General features: G+C 38.1%; 2 protein-coding genes across 4 annotated transcripts; one reads left to right on the top strand and one right to left on the bottom strand.

The window, feature by feature from the left end:
• Positions 1 to 1,259: 1,259 nt before the first annotated feature.
• LOC120721369 lies at positions 1,260 to 5,046 on the top strand. The gene is made up of 7 exons (XM_040011648.1): positions 1,260 to 1,361; positions 1,973 to 2,095; positions 2,255 to 2,371; positions 2,584 to 2,640; positions 3,514 to 3,669; positions 3,878 to 3,991; positions 4,115 to 5,046. The coding sequence occupies exons 2-7, from the start codon at positions 1,973 to 1,975 to the stop codon at positions 4,160 to 4,162; spliced, it is 615 nt and encodes a 204-aa protein (XP_039867582.1). The 5' UTR covers positions 1,260 to 1,361; the 3' UTR covers positions 4,163 to 5,046.
• An 812-nt stretch (positions 5,047 to 5,858) lies between these two features.
• On the bottom strand, positions 5,859 to 13,433 carry LOC120721367 (zinc finger protein 418-like). Of its 3 annotated transcripts, XM_040011646.1 has the most exons (4): positions 12,360 to 13,433; positions 10,450 to 10,589; positions 9,305 to 10,299; positions 8,915 to 9,032 (listed from the first exon to the last, which is right to left on the bottom strand). In XM_040011646.1, the coding sequence occupies exons 1-4, from the start codon at positions 12,516 to 12,518 to the stop codon at positions 9,013 to 9,015; spliced, it is 1,314 nt and encodes a 437-aa protein (XP_039867580.1). In that variant the 5' UTR covers positions 12,519 to 13,433; the 3' UTR covers positions 8,915 to 9,012. The 3 variants fall into 3 exon arrangements, with proteins under 3 accessions (XP_039867578.1, XP_039867579.1, XP_039867580.1); XM_040011644.1 differs by having other exon boundaries at positions 5,859 to 10,299; XM_040011645.1 differs by lacking the exons at positions 10,450 to 10,589; positions 12,360 to 13,433 and having other exon boundaries at positions 5,859 to 9,032; positions 9,305 to 9,410.
• Positions 13,434 to 13,623: the final 190 nt, after the last annotated feature.

The raw sequence follows: 13,623 nt of genomic DNA, 5'->3' as shown, positions 1-13,623 counted from the left end.
ATAAAGACCTGGATGGCCGCTAACTTTCTGCTTCTTAATTCAGATAAAACTGAGGTTATTGTACTCGGCCCTGAAAATCTTAGAAATATGGTATCTAACCAGATTCTTACTCTGGATGGCATTACCTTGGCCTCCAGTAACGCGGTGAGGAACCTTGGAGTCATTTTTGACCAGGACATGTCCTTCAACGCACATATTAAACAAATATGTAAGACTGCTTTCTTCCATTTGCGCAACATCTCTAAAATTAGAAATATCCTGTCTCAGAGTGACACTGAAAAACTAGTTCATGCATTTATTACTTCCAGGCTGGACTACTGTAATTCATTATTATCAGGATGTCCAAAAAACTCGCTGAAAAGCCTTCAACTAATCCAAAATGCTGCAGCAAGAGTCCTGACAGGGACTAGAAAGAGAGAGCATATTTCTCCTGTTTTGGCTTCCCTTCATTGGCTTCCTGTTAAATCCAGAATTGAATTCAAAATCCTGCTCCTCACATACAAGGTCTTAAATAATCAGGCCCCATCTTATCTTAATGACCTTGTAGTACCATATCACCCTATTAGAGCGCTTCGCTCTCGCTCTGCAGGCCTACTTGTTGTTCCTAGAGTATTTAAAAGTAGAATGGGAGGGAGAGCCTTCAGTTTTCAGGCCCCTCTTCTGTGGAACCAGCTTCCAGTTTGGATTCGGGAGACAGACACTATCTCTACTTTTAAGATTAGGCTTAAAACTTTCCTTTTTGCTAAAGCATATAGTTAGGGCTGGACCAGGTGACCCTGAATCCTCCCTTAGTTATGCTGCAATAGATGTAGGCTGCCGGGGGATTCCCATGATGCATTGAGTTTTTCCTTTCCAGTCACCTTTCTCACTCACTATGTATTAAAAGACCTCTCTGCATTGAATCATATCTGTTATTAACCTCTGTCTCTCTTCCACAGCATGTCTTTATCCTGTATTCCTTCTCTCACCCCAACCGGTCGCAGCAGATGGCCACCCCTCCCTGAGCCTGGTTCTGCCGGAGGTTTCTTCCTGTTAAAAGGGAGTTTTTCCTTCCCACTGTCGCCAAAGTGCTTGCTCATAGGGGGTCATATGATTGTTGGGTTTTTCTCTGTATCTATGAAGCGCCTTGAGGCGACTTTTGTTGTGATTTGGCGCTATATAAATAAAATTGAATTGAATTGAATTGAATTGAAATGAGTAAACACTTTGGAGGAATGGGGAGAAAAAGAGAAAAACACTCCCAAAAAACTCAGAGTTCAAAATGATGTGATCGTCCACAGATTACCCATAAGCTGCTTCAGATGTGAACCTGATATGAGCTTCCACACTGAACGACAGCTCTGACTGCACAGCTGCCTACGGTCTGTTTTTTCTCTTGTTTACTAGCTTTCTTTTTGCTTGGTAAAAAAAACAACAACTTTATTTTGTAGTCAGTCACTTCAAAATGAAGTACAGTTGTAGCTTAAAGCAGACACGCTTTTGAGTGTCGGTGGATTGGTGGAACAGCAGATTTTCCTTTTTTTAATAAATATTTTATAGTACAGTACTTCTGCTTATGTTGTGAATGTTCTTACTGTCTACAGTTGCTTAGTTTACTTACAGACAACAAGCTGAAGCACCAGGCAGCCAGTCTATTGGACTATTGTTGGTCAGTTGCTAGTAGCTAATCTGTTGCAGACTCCATGCTATTTCAGCAGCATCTGTAACTTGGATCTCTGGGCTTTTGGGCTTCTCAACAAGCTTAAATGGGCTCCGGGAGCTTTTATCTCCTAAGATACAACTAAAAATGAATGCTGTAGTGCATAATTATGATTAAAAGTGAAAAAATATTGTGCTGGCATAAGAAGAAATCCCATTAGCTACACACATGCTGCCAGAGTTTTTCAGATGATAAATCTGACATTTGATACATGCATTTGTTAAGAATTGATTGAGAATAATGATTGTGAACCATTGTGTGTTAATGGGTTAGATGTCTGCTGAGCTCCTCTCTGTGAGTGATCCAGGTGGGAATAATGGAAATCCTCAAGACACCTCAGTGGGGGGCACAAAACCTTTACACCGCTTCTTAAAGGGACAACCCAAAATTATTGGTGTAAGACACTGACACATACACAAATGCACATGAATGTTTGTTGTTTTGTTTCATTTCAGTATCTTTCCACATTTGAGAAGAACTTGAGGCTTATATTGCCACAGAAAATAAAACATAGCTAACAAAATCATGCTAAACGTTGTTTATGTTTTCTCCTAGACAATTGTGCTGATCTTGGGTGCATCCTTCTTTATCATATCCGTTGCGATCACGGCAGACTCCCAGATGATGTATGTATGGACAGTCATCCCACCAGGCTTCCTGCTGGGGACACTGGTTGGTAGTTCAACAAGGGAATAATAAAGAGTGCCTTGGGAAGTTTGACGTGACTCAATATTTTTTAACTTAACATTAACTTAAGAAGTATTAAATAATCAGAATTTATATTGCACTTTATTTTAGTGTCAGTGTTTGCTTTCCTGTCACCTTACAACCATCCAACACATGGGATATGTAATAAATCTGTCTTTCTCTCTGTCTTCTCATAGTTAATCATATGTGGAATTACATACATTTTGGCACAACACAACACCACCAAGAAAACAGTAAGTTCTACTGAAATATGATGAATGTTATATTATAGCAAAATTATACTAGAACTAGAAATTGAACAAGAGGTTTCTTCAAATAAAAGTGTTTATGGATGCCTTAGAATTTAATATTGCATTATCATCACCAGTGATTTATAGTTTAATTTGTAGTTTGACTTATATTTGAACATTGTTAATATCTTAACACCTGTGAAGATAAATCACACCTTTACTGCTTCCATAGAAATAAACAGGGTATGTAGTGCTGCAAATGCACTTGATTAATAGAGCATCTCTGTAAAAGTAGATGTTTTTGGCAGTTTGCTGGTCTGGAGCATTCAGATGTATGTTAACAACAATCTTCACTATGTGGACATCATATAATTCACCCCAAAGTCAGATCATGCGACAAACAAACTATACTACGGGTCTTTGTTAGCATGTTAAATGTTAACTTTTATGACAGTACAACTGGAAAAAAGACTGAAGGAGAATAGTTTGTTTGGAAGGGTTTCCATTAGAAAGCCTTTTCACAGCAAAACCTTGGACACCAGCAAATCTACAAGAAAGAAACTGGGAATAAAAATACTTGAGGTGCTGAAATGGTCCAGCTGAGTCCAGCTGAAATTCTGTGGCTGGACCTTAAGAGAGCTGTGCATAAACAAATGCTTACCAACCTCAATACAATGGGATTTTTTCTTAAGAAGTTGCTCAGAACCCTAACCCTTCAGGTTGTGATTTCTTTTTCACATTTTATTTGAAGTTATTGCTGCTAAAAGTGGTTCTCATGCGTACTCAGTTTTTCACAGAACTGCATAGACTCCAGTGGAATTTTTTTGTTTTAAATAACTGTGTATCACCCCCATCTTTGTCTGTTGGTGTCTGCAGGTAACCATTTCGTTATCTCTGAGCATTGTCTCCATACTGGTCGCATGCTGGACTTTAATACACATCCTGCCTAACATAGAAGCATATTCCTACCACCTAGATTACATTTATGATAATGGAACCTTTTCATTTACTGAACCAATGGAAAATCGCCAGGTGATTGTTTTATCATATTTCTCAGCCTCAGGTTTTATGTCTCTGTTATTGTTATTTACCTATCTTTTGGACAGCATGATGTATTTTGACTGGAGCTTTAAATTTAACTAATTAAATTCTTAAATGTATTAAATTAAATATAATATAGCGTTAAATGCTATGTAACAGTGTATTTCATTTCTTTAATGTCAACCTTTTTTTTTTTTAGCTCATGGGATTGGCTTTGGAAGCAGTTTTGGTGTTCTACACTTTTGTTGTAGCGGTTATTTTCATTGTAATGTCAGCTCTGGCTGGCATTGCCCTGCGATCCACAAAAAGCCAGGTAAGAGGGCACACTGCAGTCATTGCTTAGTGTTGGGAATGTCCTACAAGGAACTTATTACCCAATATTTGTTTTAAAAAGTTGCAAAAGGTCAAGTTACGCTAATTTTTTCTCCTCCTTTAGGCCATTGTAGTGATGACTGCTGCATCGCCTGATTCGTCAGTTGAATAGCAAGCACAAGAGGACTGTCTGAAGTGTGAAAAATTAAGAGAAGAAATATATATATATATACTGTATAAACAAACCCTTTAGTTTTAGTTTGCTGAAGCGGCAGACTCAATGCATCGTTTTGAAATTGCATGGTGTATAACCTAACATAAACTTGATAAATCAATAAGGAACAAATTAATAATCTGTTTCATACAAGTATGGTTCATATTCCATGTCACATGCTAATATTATCCTTAATAAACCAAATTTATGTACAAATGTATTTACTGGTCCAATTTACCTTAATTAATTAGATATTGCCATTTAATTCTTTTGGGGCACCTCCTCAACTGAGTTTTAGCAACTATTCTGATGGTTCCTTATAAAATTAATACAATTAATTAATTGCATTATTGCATGTGTTGCACCTTTTTTCATATTTCCCTACTAATTGTATTTGTTTGTAATGTGTGCTGATATATGTGTGTTTGTATGTTAGTAAAGAAACAGAAAGGAGATAGAAAGGATGTTTGCAAGAAAGACACACATTTTTAAGGTATCGTAACATTTTTCATGAAACCTTTTAATGCAGTTAAAGTACAATGTTACATTCTTATAATATTAAAGTTAAATGATCTCAAAATTAATTACATCTGTTTTATCAGAAATGTTTGTCTTTGTCTCACTTTGCAGTTTGACTGTTCCAGTGTTCTTAGATCAGCTGGTTGATTTTATCTGGAGACTGCTCATCTCACAGCTAATGTTTCAAAAGCCATAGAGCCCAAACTATTACATTAGTATAACAAAACAATATTAAAAGGAGTCCTTATTAATCATAAGTACACATGTAAATGTCCTACAAGGTTTGTTTTTTTTAGCATCACAAGTTAATAACCCAACTTTTTTTTAAAAATTAAAATAGGCGGGAACTTCAGAACATGAAAACGCAATCTTAGGAACTTAAAGCACCTCTCATAAATTGCATTGCCCTTTTATTTATATATGTATTTACCTATCAAAGGTACCAATAGTTCATACCAGGTGTAAGATACCAAATAATATGATCCTTTTTCACCCTACTGTCCCTAACAGAAATATTTTGGAATAGACCAGACAGAACATGCACAGAACCTCATAGCTGCCCTTGACTCATGTTTCACACCATTGGCACAAACACTGTGACACCCAACAAGCTGTCCTCTCTTACAGGGAACACTATGTGAGACATATAACTATTACATATAGAGAGATTCAGAATCACAACACTAAATGGAATGAAGTCAATATTATGGCAAAGATCTACTACACTGCTTAATGGCTAAACATGCAAAGTTAATAAGAGCATAGAATATGTGTGTGTCTCCCTCTCTGCATTAGACTAGACAGCTCTGGTACCTGTGGAAGTGAAAGGCCGTGAAAGCAACTTTGGAATATAATGTACCAGCCAGTTAATTGACATGGTAATATCTTTAAATTAAATCACACACACAGAGGAAATGTCATGGTTCTGGCTACCTGGTGAATGTGAAGTCATTATTGAGTTTTACTCGGTTTGGTCTCTAATAAACTCTATCTGTTTAGATACTAAATTATCTACTTGAGCTGGTATCTGTCTGTTGTTTGGTGCCAGTAGTATACCGCAATCTTTTAGAGTGTTTTACACTGATATGCGAATGCAATAGCTGCCAGTACGGTAAACTGCAAGCCGAACAGATAAAGTAGAGGGAAGCTGCAGAATGGTATTTTCTGTAGATTTGGCCATTATTTTCACATTGTTATTGTGAAATATCAAATATATGCAAATATATTGCAGGGAAATGTCCCCTTGTTTTCCAGGTTGCTTCTGGGTTTTGTACTGATTTGCAAATCAGTCATACCATACTTTTAGCTTAAAATATATAAAAAAATATATATATATATATATATATATATATATATATATATATCAACTGTTAAAAATTGTATACTTTTGAATTTGATGTAAGCAAATGTTATAATGGGGCAATTTTTAAAAAATGGTGAAGAATGAAGGATATGTAAATTTAGGGGTAACAGGAGAATGCTAGGACAGGGTGACATGGAGGAATACGATGACTAAACAACATGACTGGTTATAAAATGAACAGAAAAAAGAGGACACATCTTTCAGAGGAATGGAGGAATTCACAACTCTGTAAGAGACAATTTAAGAACAATATTTGCAATTTAAGACACAGCTACATAATATCACTGAAAGATACAAAAATCTGGAGAAATCTGTGTATGCAGAGATATTCACAAAGGCCAATGGTGACATGGCAGCTAAGCAGAACTGTATTTAAAACCAAATTTGTTCTGTACTGGAAATAACTGCATAGGCTCAGGAATATTTAATCACAAGATTTGTTGTTGCATTCACAAATGTTAGCGGGAAAAAAAATGCAAAGATTAAAAATGAACATCCTCACATGCACACATGTATATATGAAAAACAAAATCTGCAGTAAAGAGAAGTGGGGCCATGTGGTTTGTTATCAATGCACATTTCAAAGTACTGCATGGTATAGAGGTGTATTAGTGGATTAGTATACAGGTTTTGGAATAAGTCCTTTCATCCAAAGGAAAACCCTTGTAAGGAAAGGCTCATTTCAACAAGTGAATGTCAAAATAACATTGCAACAATTAAAGAGTCTTTAAAGGCTAAAATCTTCCACTAAGGTAAGAATGGAAAACATATTGCCTTTAAAACTTCAGCATTTAGTTACCTCAGTTGCCAAATACTTATACAGGGTTTCTGATATCAGAGATGATGCATCACTGTCAACATGGCCTTGTCTCGCACTCTGTTCTTAATGTGTTGCTGGCATCAAATTCAAAAAAGCATTTCATTTGATTCATTCTCTGTTTATGCATTTGATATGTTGCCTTTGCACTATGTTCAGTTAATAGATTCTTTTATTTAATGGCTGTAGGAAAACAAATTCTCTATACTGAACACATTATGGGAACCAACTCCCACCAGTTTTATTACCTTTGTCAAGGGCGCAAGAACACTTGTTTTTGCTGGTGACAGAAACCAGATATCCCAGAGGTCGGATGAAATGCACAGACTCCAAACAGGAGGGCCCTGCCCTGGTTTGAATCCAGGACGCTCTAGCTGTGAATCAACAGGATTACCTACTGCTGCATATTAAAATGATTAAGATCCACAACATTTATTTTTCTTTACTTTATTGGCCTCCTACTTTTTTCCTTATTTAGAATAGCCTATATTAATTGCATTAAAGTGACTAACTTTCAGCTGCAAGTTCTGATTTTAAAAATCGAACATGTAAAAAAATTCCCTGTCTTACATATATTTGCAAGACACTAAAGGAAACTGTCATCCTAACACACATTATATTATAATGAAAAATGCATTTCAGTTTCCTAGCTTTTCCTCAAAGTCTCAAGTTGATGAAGCAGGGGGCTTTTGAAAATCATTCCCAGGGGTACATCGCTGATGAACACGCATGTGCTCGGTGACACGGTATTGGCGTGAAAAAGTCATAGGGCAGCGGGGGCAGGGGAAGGGCCTTACACCAAGGTGGCTCCGCACATGTCTATTTAGAGAACCTCGCTGGCTAAAGGAACGGTCGCATAGAGAGCATTGGAATGGGTGGTGAACAGGAGATGACAGATGAGCTGATCTATTGGTTGGCATGCTGGTTGAAAGGCCAGATGCCATGCAAAAAGACACAGAGGGTTGCATGGAGTCTGACACTCCAGGAGGTGAACAGTGTGTCGAGGTAATGGTTTGGTTCTCACCTTCCTTAAGGTTGGAAACTTCAGACACAATGCAAGAATTTTGAATAGTCTCAACAGCTGGACTACTTTGAACAACAGTCTTTCTTTCCTCAGCATTTGTCTTTGCAGCCCAGTGTGTGCCACCCATATCAAGTCTCCCAGTTCCAAATTTAGCCCTAGCCGTAACTGTTTTCATTTCAACAGATGCTACAGATGTTTTTTCGTACCTCTCTGCTCCATCATGTGCCCAGATTCCAGTTTCAAACATATCCCCTTTCTCTTCTGTGCCAGATCGGTGTTTGCAGGATACTAATAGTTCTGCAGGTCTTGTGCTAATATCCAAAAGAAGAAACTGGTCTGTAGTCTCTGTTGAGCTGTAGTGCTGCTTTAGGGGACTCTCAAAGGCACCAAAGTCTTCCTCCTCACTTGAACCATCAGAATCATCAAAGTGGTTTGAGTGGGAGCGTTTGTGATCAGAACCTCCCTGCAATAAGTGCACATCCTCTTGCATATCATCATGCTGCAGGCAATGATAACGAAGATGTCCATGATAAGAGTGTCTCACAGCACTGTCAACACTGGTGTCAGACATGTTTCTGTCCACAGGCATTGTAAAAATCGAATGTGATTCTGTGATGTCAGTGCCTGAGGTCTTTTCAGTTTGCAGAGATTTAGGGAAGCTATCAGCATGGTATTCTTTGGTTTCCGCAGCTGTAGGACTGTAGTTTGAATCATGGTTAGAAGGAACATTGTTTGCACTTGTGTCAGCTCTGTATATGTTTGAGTACCCTTTCTTTGGTTCATAGTTGCAGTGGGTGTCCTGTATATCACTTTCAGCTGGAACTCTATTAGAGTAACTGTGTTCCTCTTTCACCTCTTCCTCTGGACCTAGATGTTCTGTGTTTAAGTCCTCCACAGGATGAGCAATAAGTGGAACTTCAGCTCTCAGACCTCCTGGTTCTGCTGTTGCTGTTGCCAATTTGCTGACATTGTAGGATTCAAAGAAATCCAGCTGCTTTTTTTTGGGTGAGAAATCATCAAACCTGAGATCAATTTTATGCTTCAATTCTTGGCTCCAGTCCTTACTCTGCAGCACTGAATCTTCTCTAAGATTGTGTGTATTTTTCTGAAAGGAATCACAATAAGCATGCTGATCATTATTGTTGGTAAAGTGAGATGATCCTCTGTCAACACATTCATTGCCCTGCATTGTAAAATGATCTGAATCGCTGCTGTCAAAATGAGATCTACCTCCACTGGATTTGTAATATAAATCTTGTAAAGCACATTGATCTAAATTATCCTTGTTATTCAGATTTTGTGTAATAGTGTGTTTTTTATTGTGGCCGTATTCCTGGCTCTGTGCTTGATATTGACGTTTGCATTTAGATGTAATACCTTCAATAATGCTGTCATTTTCTATGCTCGCTGAACGTGAGACTGGAGACCTGCTGGAGTTGCTTGAAGTCTGGAGGGCTGAATGGAAGGGAGACACAGGAGACACATCTGCTAGCTGGGGGATAGCTGCTCTGCTGCTGTGACAGATGACAGGTACTGCCCCACAATATGAATGTGGGGATGAAGATGAGCTCCTCCTATTTTCAGCTGTCCTCACCAGAGTGTCACCTGTGTACCTTTGCCAGATGCCAGCTGGATTAAGCCGATCCTTTTCCGCCTCTTTGTCCACTTTAGACGTGTGATACACTTCAGCAATGCTAGGGACATTCAGAGTCAAATGCTGTGGCATTAGATAAGTTGCTTGTCTGGCATGTCCTGCATTTGTGCTCCTTTCAGTTCTTTCAAGTATACCACAGGGTGCACTTGGATAGCTTAAAGTCCTTGCATCCCTTCCACTGCAGTGGTCTCTGCTATTTCTACCTGTATCTATTTCTACTTCATCAGTGCTGCAATCCATAGCAGCTGAGAGCATCTGACTTTCACTAAACGGATCCACATTGTCTGAATCCTGATACTGAATATCGCTGTCTGGTGAAGTTGTCATACTTTGTTCACTGGAGATGTTTGTTTTGTCAGGTTTTCTAAAGGTAAAAATGCTGGATGTTGATGGCATATGAGGGGAGGTATTCACAGTTGTCCTATAAGAATTCTTTTCAGCTTCAGCAGAAGCCTCTGCGCCATTTGCAGCGCAAACCTCAGTCTGCTGTTGAGCCCTCAGAGCCTTTTGCAGTTCATCCATCTGCAGGTAGCAGGCAGCTGTGAGCAGACTATAATACTGTTGCTGGCCATAACTGTAGGGCAAATCCCCTGTGTAAATATAGTCCAAAAGAGGTGTTAATACAGAGTCAGAGAGACATTTGGCCTGCAGCTCCACCAGAGCGCCAGCAGAGGACAAGACAGATGCCAACACTGGACTAGAGGCTGCCAGCACACATCTGGGGGAACAAAGAGCAGTTTTGTGGTGAGGTCTGAAATCATGAACATCGTGTACGACATACACTGTTAGTATAATCATGATATCATTGGGCAGTTTGATGATATGTATATGTTGGTGTGTTTGTTTGTTATTAGCTTAATTTTCTCACCTGTGTGCGGGGTAAAGTTGACCTGCATTCTGTCCCGGTCTGAGCACAAGGTCACAAAAGTGGCCTTGTTTTCTCTGCAAGTTCAGATAAGCCAACAGTAATGCTGCATGTCTACCAACTTCCTGGGCACAAGGTGCCACCTGGAGAGTACAGAGCAGTAAGTAAAAATAGATTCTTGCTTATTATAATCAAGTGCTAGTACGAACACGTTCATAAAGACACTTGACACAGCATTAATCAGGTGACAAAATCAAATTAATCAAAATCAGTGCATTACGAAGCATTAATTATGATACTTTATTTTTCCTCTATTAAGTGCTATTATGACATGTTGTCACTGCAAAGACCGCAGCAATTTCCTAATGTTGTAAACCTGCTCAACATTTGGCAATAAACCCCTTTCTGATTCTGATTCTGATTCTGAAGCTAATGAGATGATTCCACTGTCCATGTTTGATGAACTAGGGCGGCGAATCTCAATAATACACTTCCTTAATTACCAAATTTTGTCAGTTTATCACTTGCAGTTTGTCACTGCAAAGAGTAAATACATCTGATAATTTTGCTCACACTGCCAAAGCGCCTTATTGCCTTCAGATAAGCGGGGTTACATTTTTGTATTGATTGGATTTGGATTGTATCACCCATCACTGAACAGTGGGTTGTGCGGTCAGCTGAGCGCACCATCCGTTCCGAGCTCCCTGACCTGCACTCAATCTACAGCAGGCGGTGCTGGACCAAGGCCAGGAAGATCGTGAAGGACCTCAGCCATCCCAACAACAGACTGTTCTCTCTGTTGAGGTCAGGAAAGCGATTCCGCTCCCTGAAGACCAACACAGAGAGACTGAGGAGGAGCTTCTTCCCGCAGGCGATACGGTCTCTCAATCACACCACCACACAGTACTGACCCACACATATGGTTCCTACACACACACTGGACTTTCTGGACTTTGTTTTTGCACAACACTGGTCACTATATTCTTCATTTCCGGTTAATACTTGTACAGCTGCTGTTATTGTGTATATATTTATTTATATTTAGATTTCTTCATACATTCTTATATAGTTCTATATTGTGTATTGTGTATTTTGTTGTACAGTTATTTTATTTTTCAACTTTAATTTATATATTTTATCTTATTCTTCCCAGTTAAATCTACCCTTCATTCTAATTTGTGTTGTACAGTTATTTCATTTTTAACCTTAATTTATATTTTATTCCTTCCTAGTTAAATTTACCCTTTTTAATTTTTCTTTTTAATTTTTCATATTTATTTCCTATCTTATTCATAGCCTTTCCTTTTTTTGTTTTCTTTGGGTCACGAGCAGTTGTCCAAGCATTTCACTGCATATCGTACTGTGTATGACTGTGTACGTGACAAATAAAATTTGAATTTGAATTTGAATTTGGCAAGGTTAGGTTACTTTGAACAGAAGGAATAATTAAAGTGATCAAAACAAATCTGAAAAAGCTGTGCGTGCTTCCTAAACATTTCACTATCTAAAGCATATTTTAAGGCTTAAAGATTTTGTTCTAAAATGCACTATCCAACAGATGTTAAAACTTAGTAAGGACATGTATTCTAGAGCTTTATGTCCCCATTTCTGCCAAATTAAAGAAAATGTGCACACACGAAAAATATAAAAGCAGACTGCCTTTCTCTTAAATCTATAAGCTGTTAAAATCATAAGACATTTCTTTATGAGGTTTTCTAAATTTCTAGAACTACTTTAAGCACATGGGAAAAAATCTGATTTTAAATACACACAGCTGTCAATAAATGTCTGTGTTTCTTGTTAATATACAACAAAAATGCTAAAAAATCTACTCTGAACTCCAAACTTATATCTGACTATTAAACTGATCAAACATACTATTTCAAATGTACATTAGGAAAATGATCCCTTACCTCCATATTATGTTGGAAGAAAAACAACAAACCTCGGCTGTCTTGCTTGCAGTGAAATGAAGAAAAGAACTGTATATGCAGGATATATAGTACCACTTTACTATCTACGCACACTGTCTCATTCGGAAAACAATCACACGCTTTTCCTATTGGGAGCATGGCGTGACATGAATGGACAGGTGCTTATAAGGAGTGCTAGCGTCTAACGTCAGAATCTCCATAGCCTCTTTTGGGGAGAGGACTGAGACCAGCCCACGGACAGCCAACAAGATACCACAGAACTAAAGCAATCAGAACCAGTGTTTGTACTCACATCAGACAAAAGACAGTGCAAGCTCCTATTAAGTCCCTCATACCCATAATAAAACAGAAGCAGGAACTATTTTAAGGAGCTTTTATTTTTGTTGAGAGGTCAGAGGTCATGGACAGTTATAAAATAGTCTGCAATGAACGTGAACTATAGACATTCAGAGTGCACAGCTGATTTTAATCTTATCAAAACATTAATTACTCTGTTAGCTCTGAGTCTCCACCAGTCTTCTGCTGAAATGGTAAAGTTAGAGAAAAGCATTATGATTAGCACTAAAAAAGAAAAGTGGGATGTATTTAAGTATTTCTATTTGCTTTGATTCTACAGAGGGGAGCTTCTCCAGTGTCAGGACTACGAGCCAGTCCCCCTCAGCTGACGTTTTGTTGACAACGCCATACTAAGCCATTTCTCCACCCTTCCACACCATGTGCCTGTCACGCCTTTCTAATCTCTTTAGCTCTCTAATGTCACGGCCACACTTCCGTCCACAACGCAGCAGGACATTTAACCTAAAAAGTGTGCAGTAGCACTACTACTGCATCACAAAGTAAATAATAAAAATAAGTCCAGTGGCACTAAAAAGAGGGTCACAACCCTTAATGTCGCAGGAAATGTCGAGGAAGGTCAAGGACTGAAAAATTCTTAGCTGCTATGAAATATTTCAAGTATGAAGAATTAAGTGCATAGTTATTGCATATGCTACAAATTATATTCGTTTTTCAAAGTATACCATGCATATAAACCAAAAAAAATATATATATATATATATATATATGTATGTATGTATATATATATACTGTATTTTTTTAGTCAGCTTCATTATAACATGTTTATAAAAGTACAAGAAAATGGAAAATGAATATTTTGCCAGGTGTTAAATATGTCCGCTTTAACATTAGTACTTTTAGTATACGCAATGTGAAGTCATCGAGTGCCACAGTGCAATGTAGGTAC

This window comes from Simochromis diagramma, unplaced genomic scaffold (genome assembly GCF_900408965.1).
Source record: "Simochromis diagramma unplaced genomic scaffold, fSimDia1.1 OVJJ01000603.1, whole genome shotgun sequence".
Classification (NCBI taxonomy): Eukaryota; Metazoa; Chordata; class Actinopteri; order Cichliformes; family Cichlidae; genus Simochromis; species Simochromis diagramma.
Note: the sequence above shows the minus strand (reverse complement) of the source record. Positions and strands in the feature narration are given on the sequence as shown.

What these genes read in the sequence shown, in the direction of transcription:
- LOC120721369 (XM_040011648.1), top strand. Translation starts at nt 1,973, where the DNA reads ATGTCTGCTGAGCTCCTCTCTGTGAGTGATCCAGGTGGGAATAATGGA. An exon ending in GACAACCCAAAATTATTGGT is followed by an intron (nt 2,096 to 2,254) that starts GTAAGACACTGA and finishes GTTTTCTCCTAG; the next exon opens with ACAATTGTGCTGATCTTGGG. An exon ending in ACAACACCACCAAGAAAACA is followed by an intron (nt 2,641 to 3,513) that starts GTAAGTTCTACT and finishes TGGTGTCTGCAG; the next exon opens with GTAACCATTTCGTTATCTCT.
- LOC120721367 (XM_040011644.1), bottom strand. Translation starts at nt 12,518, where the DNA reads ATGCTCCCAATAGGAAAAGCGTGTGATTGTTTTCCGAATGAGACAGTG. An exon ending in TCTTCCAACATAATATGGAG is followed by an intron (nt 10,590 to 12,359) that starts GTAAGGGATCAT and finishes TGTACTCTCCAG; the next exon opens with GTGGCACCTTGTGCCCAGGA. An exon ending in CAACTTTACCCCGCACACAG is followed by an intron (nt 10,300 to 10,449) that starts GTGAGAAAATTA and finishes TTGTTCCCCCAG; the next exon opens with ATGTGTGCTGGCAGCCTCTA.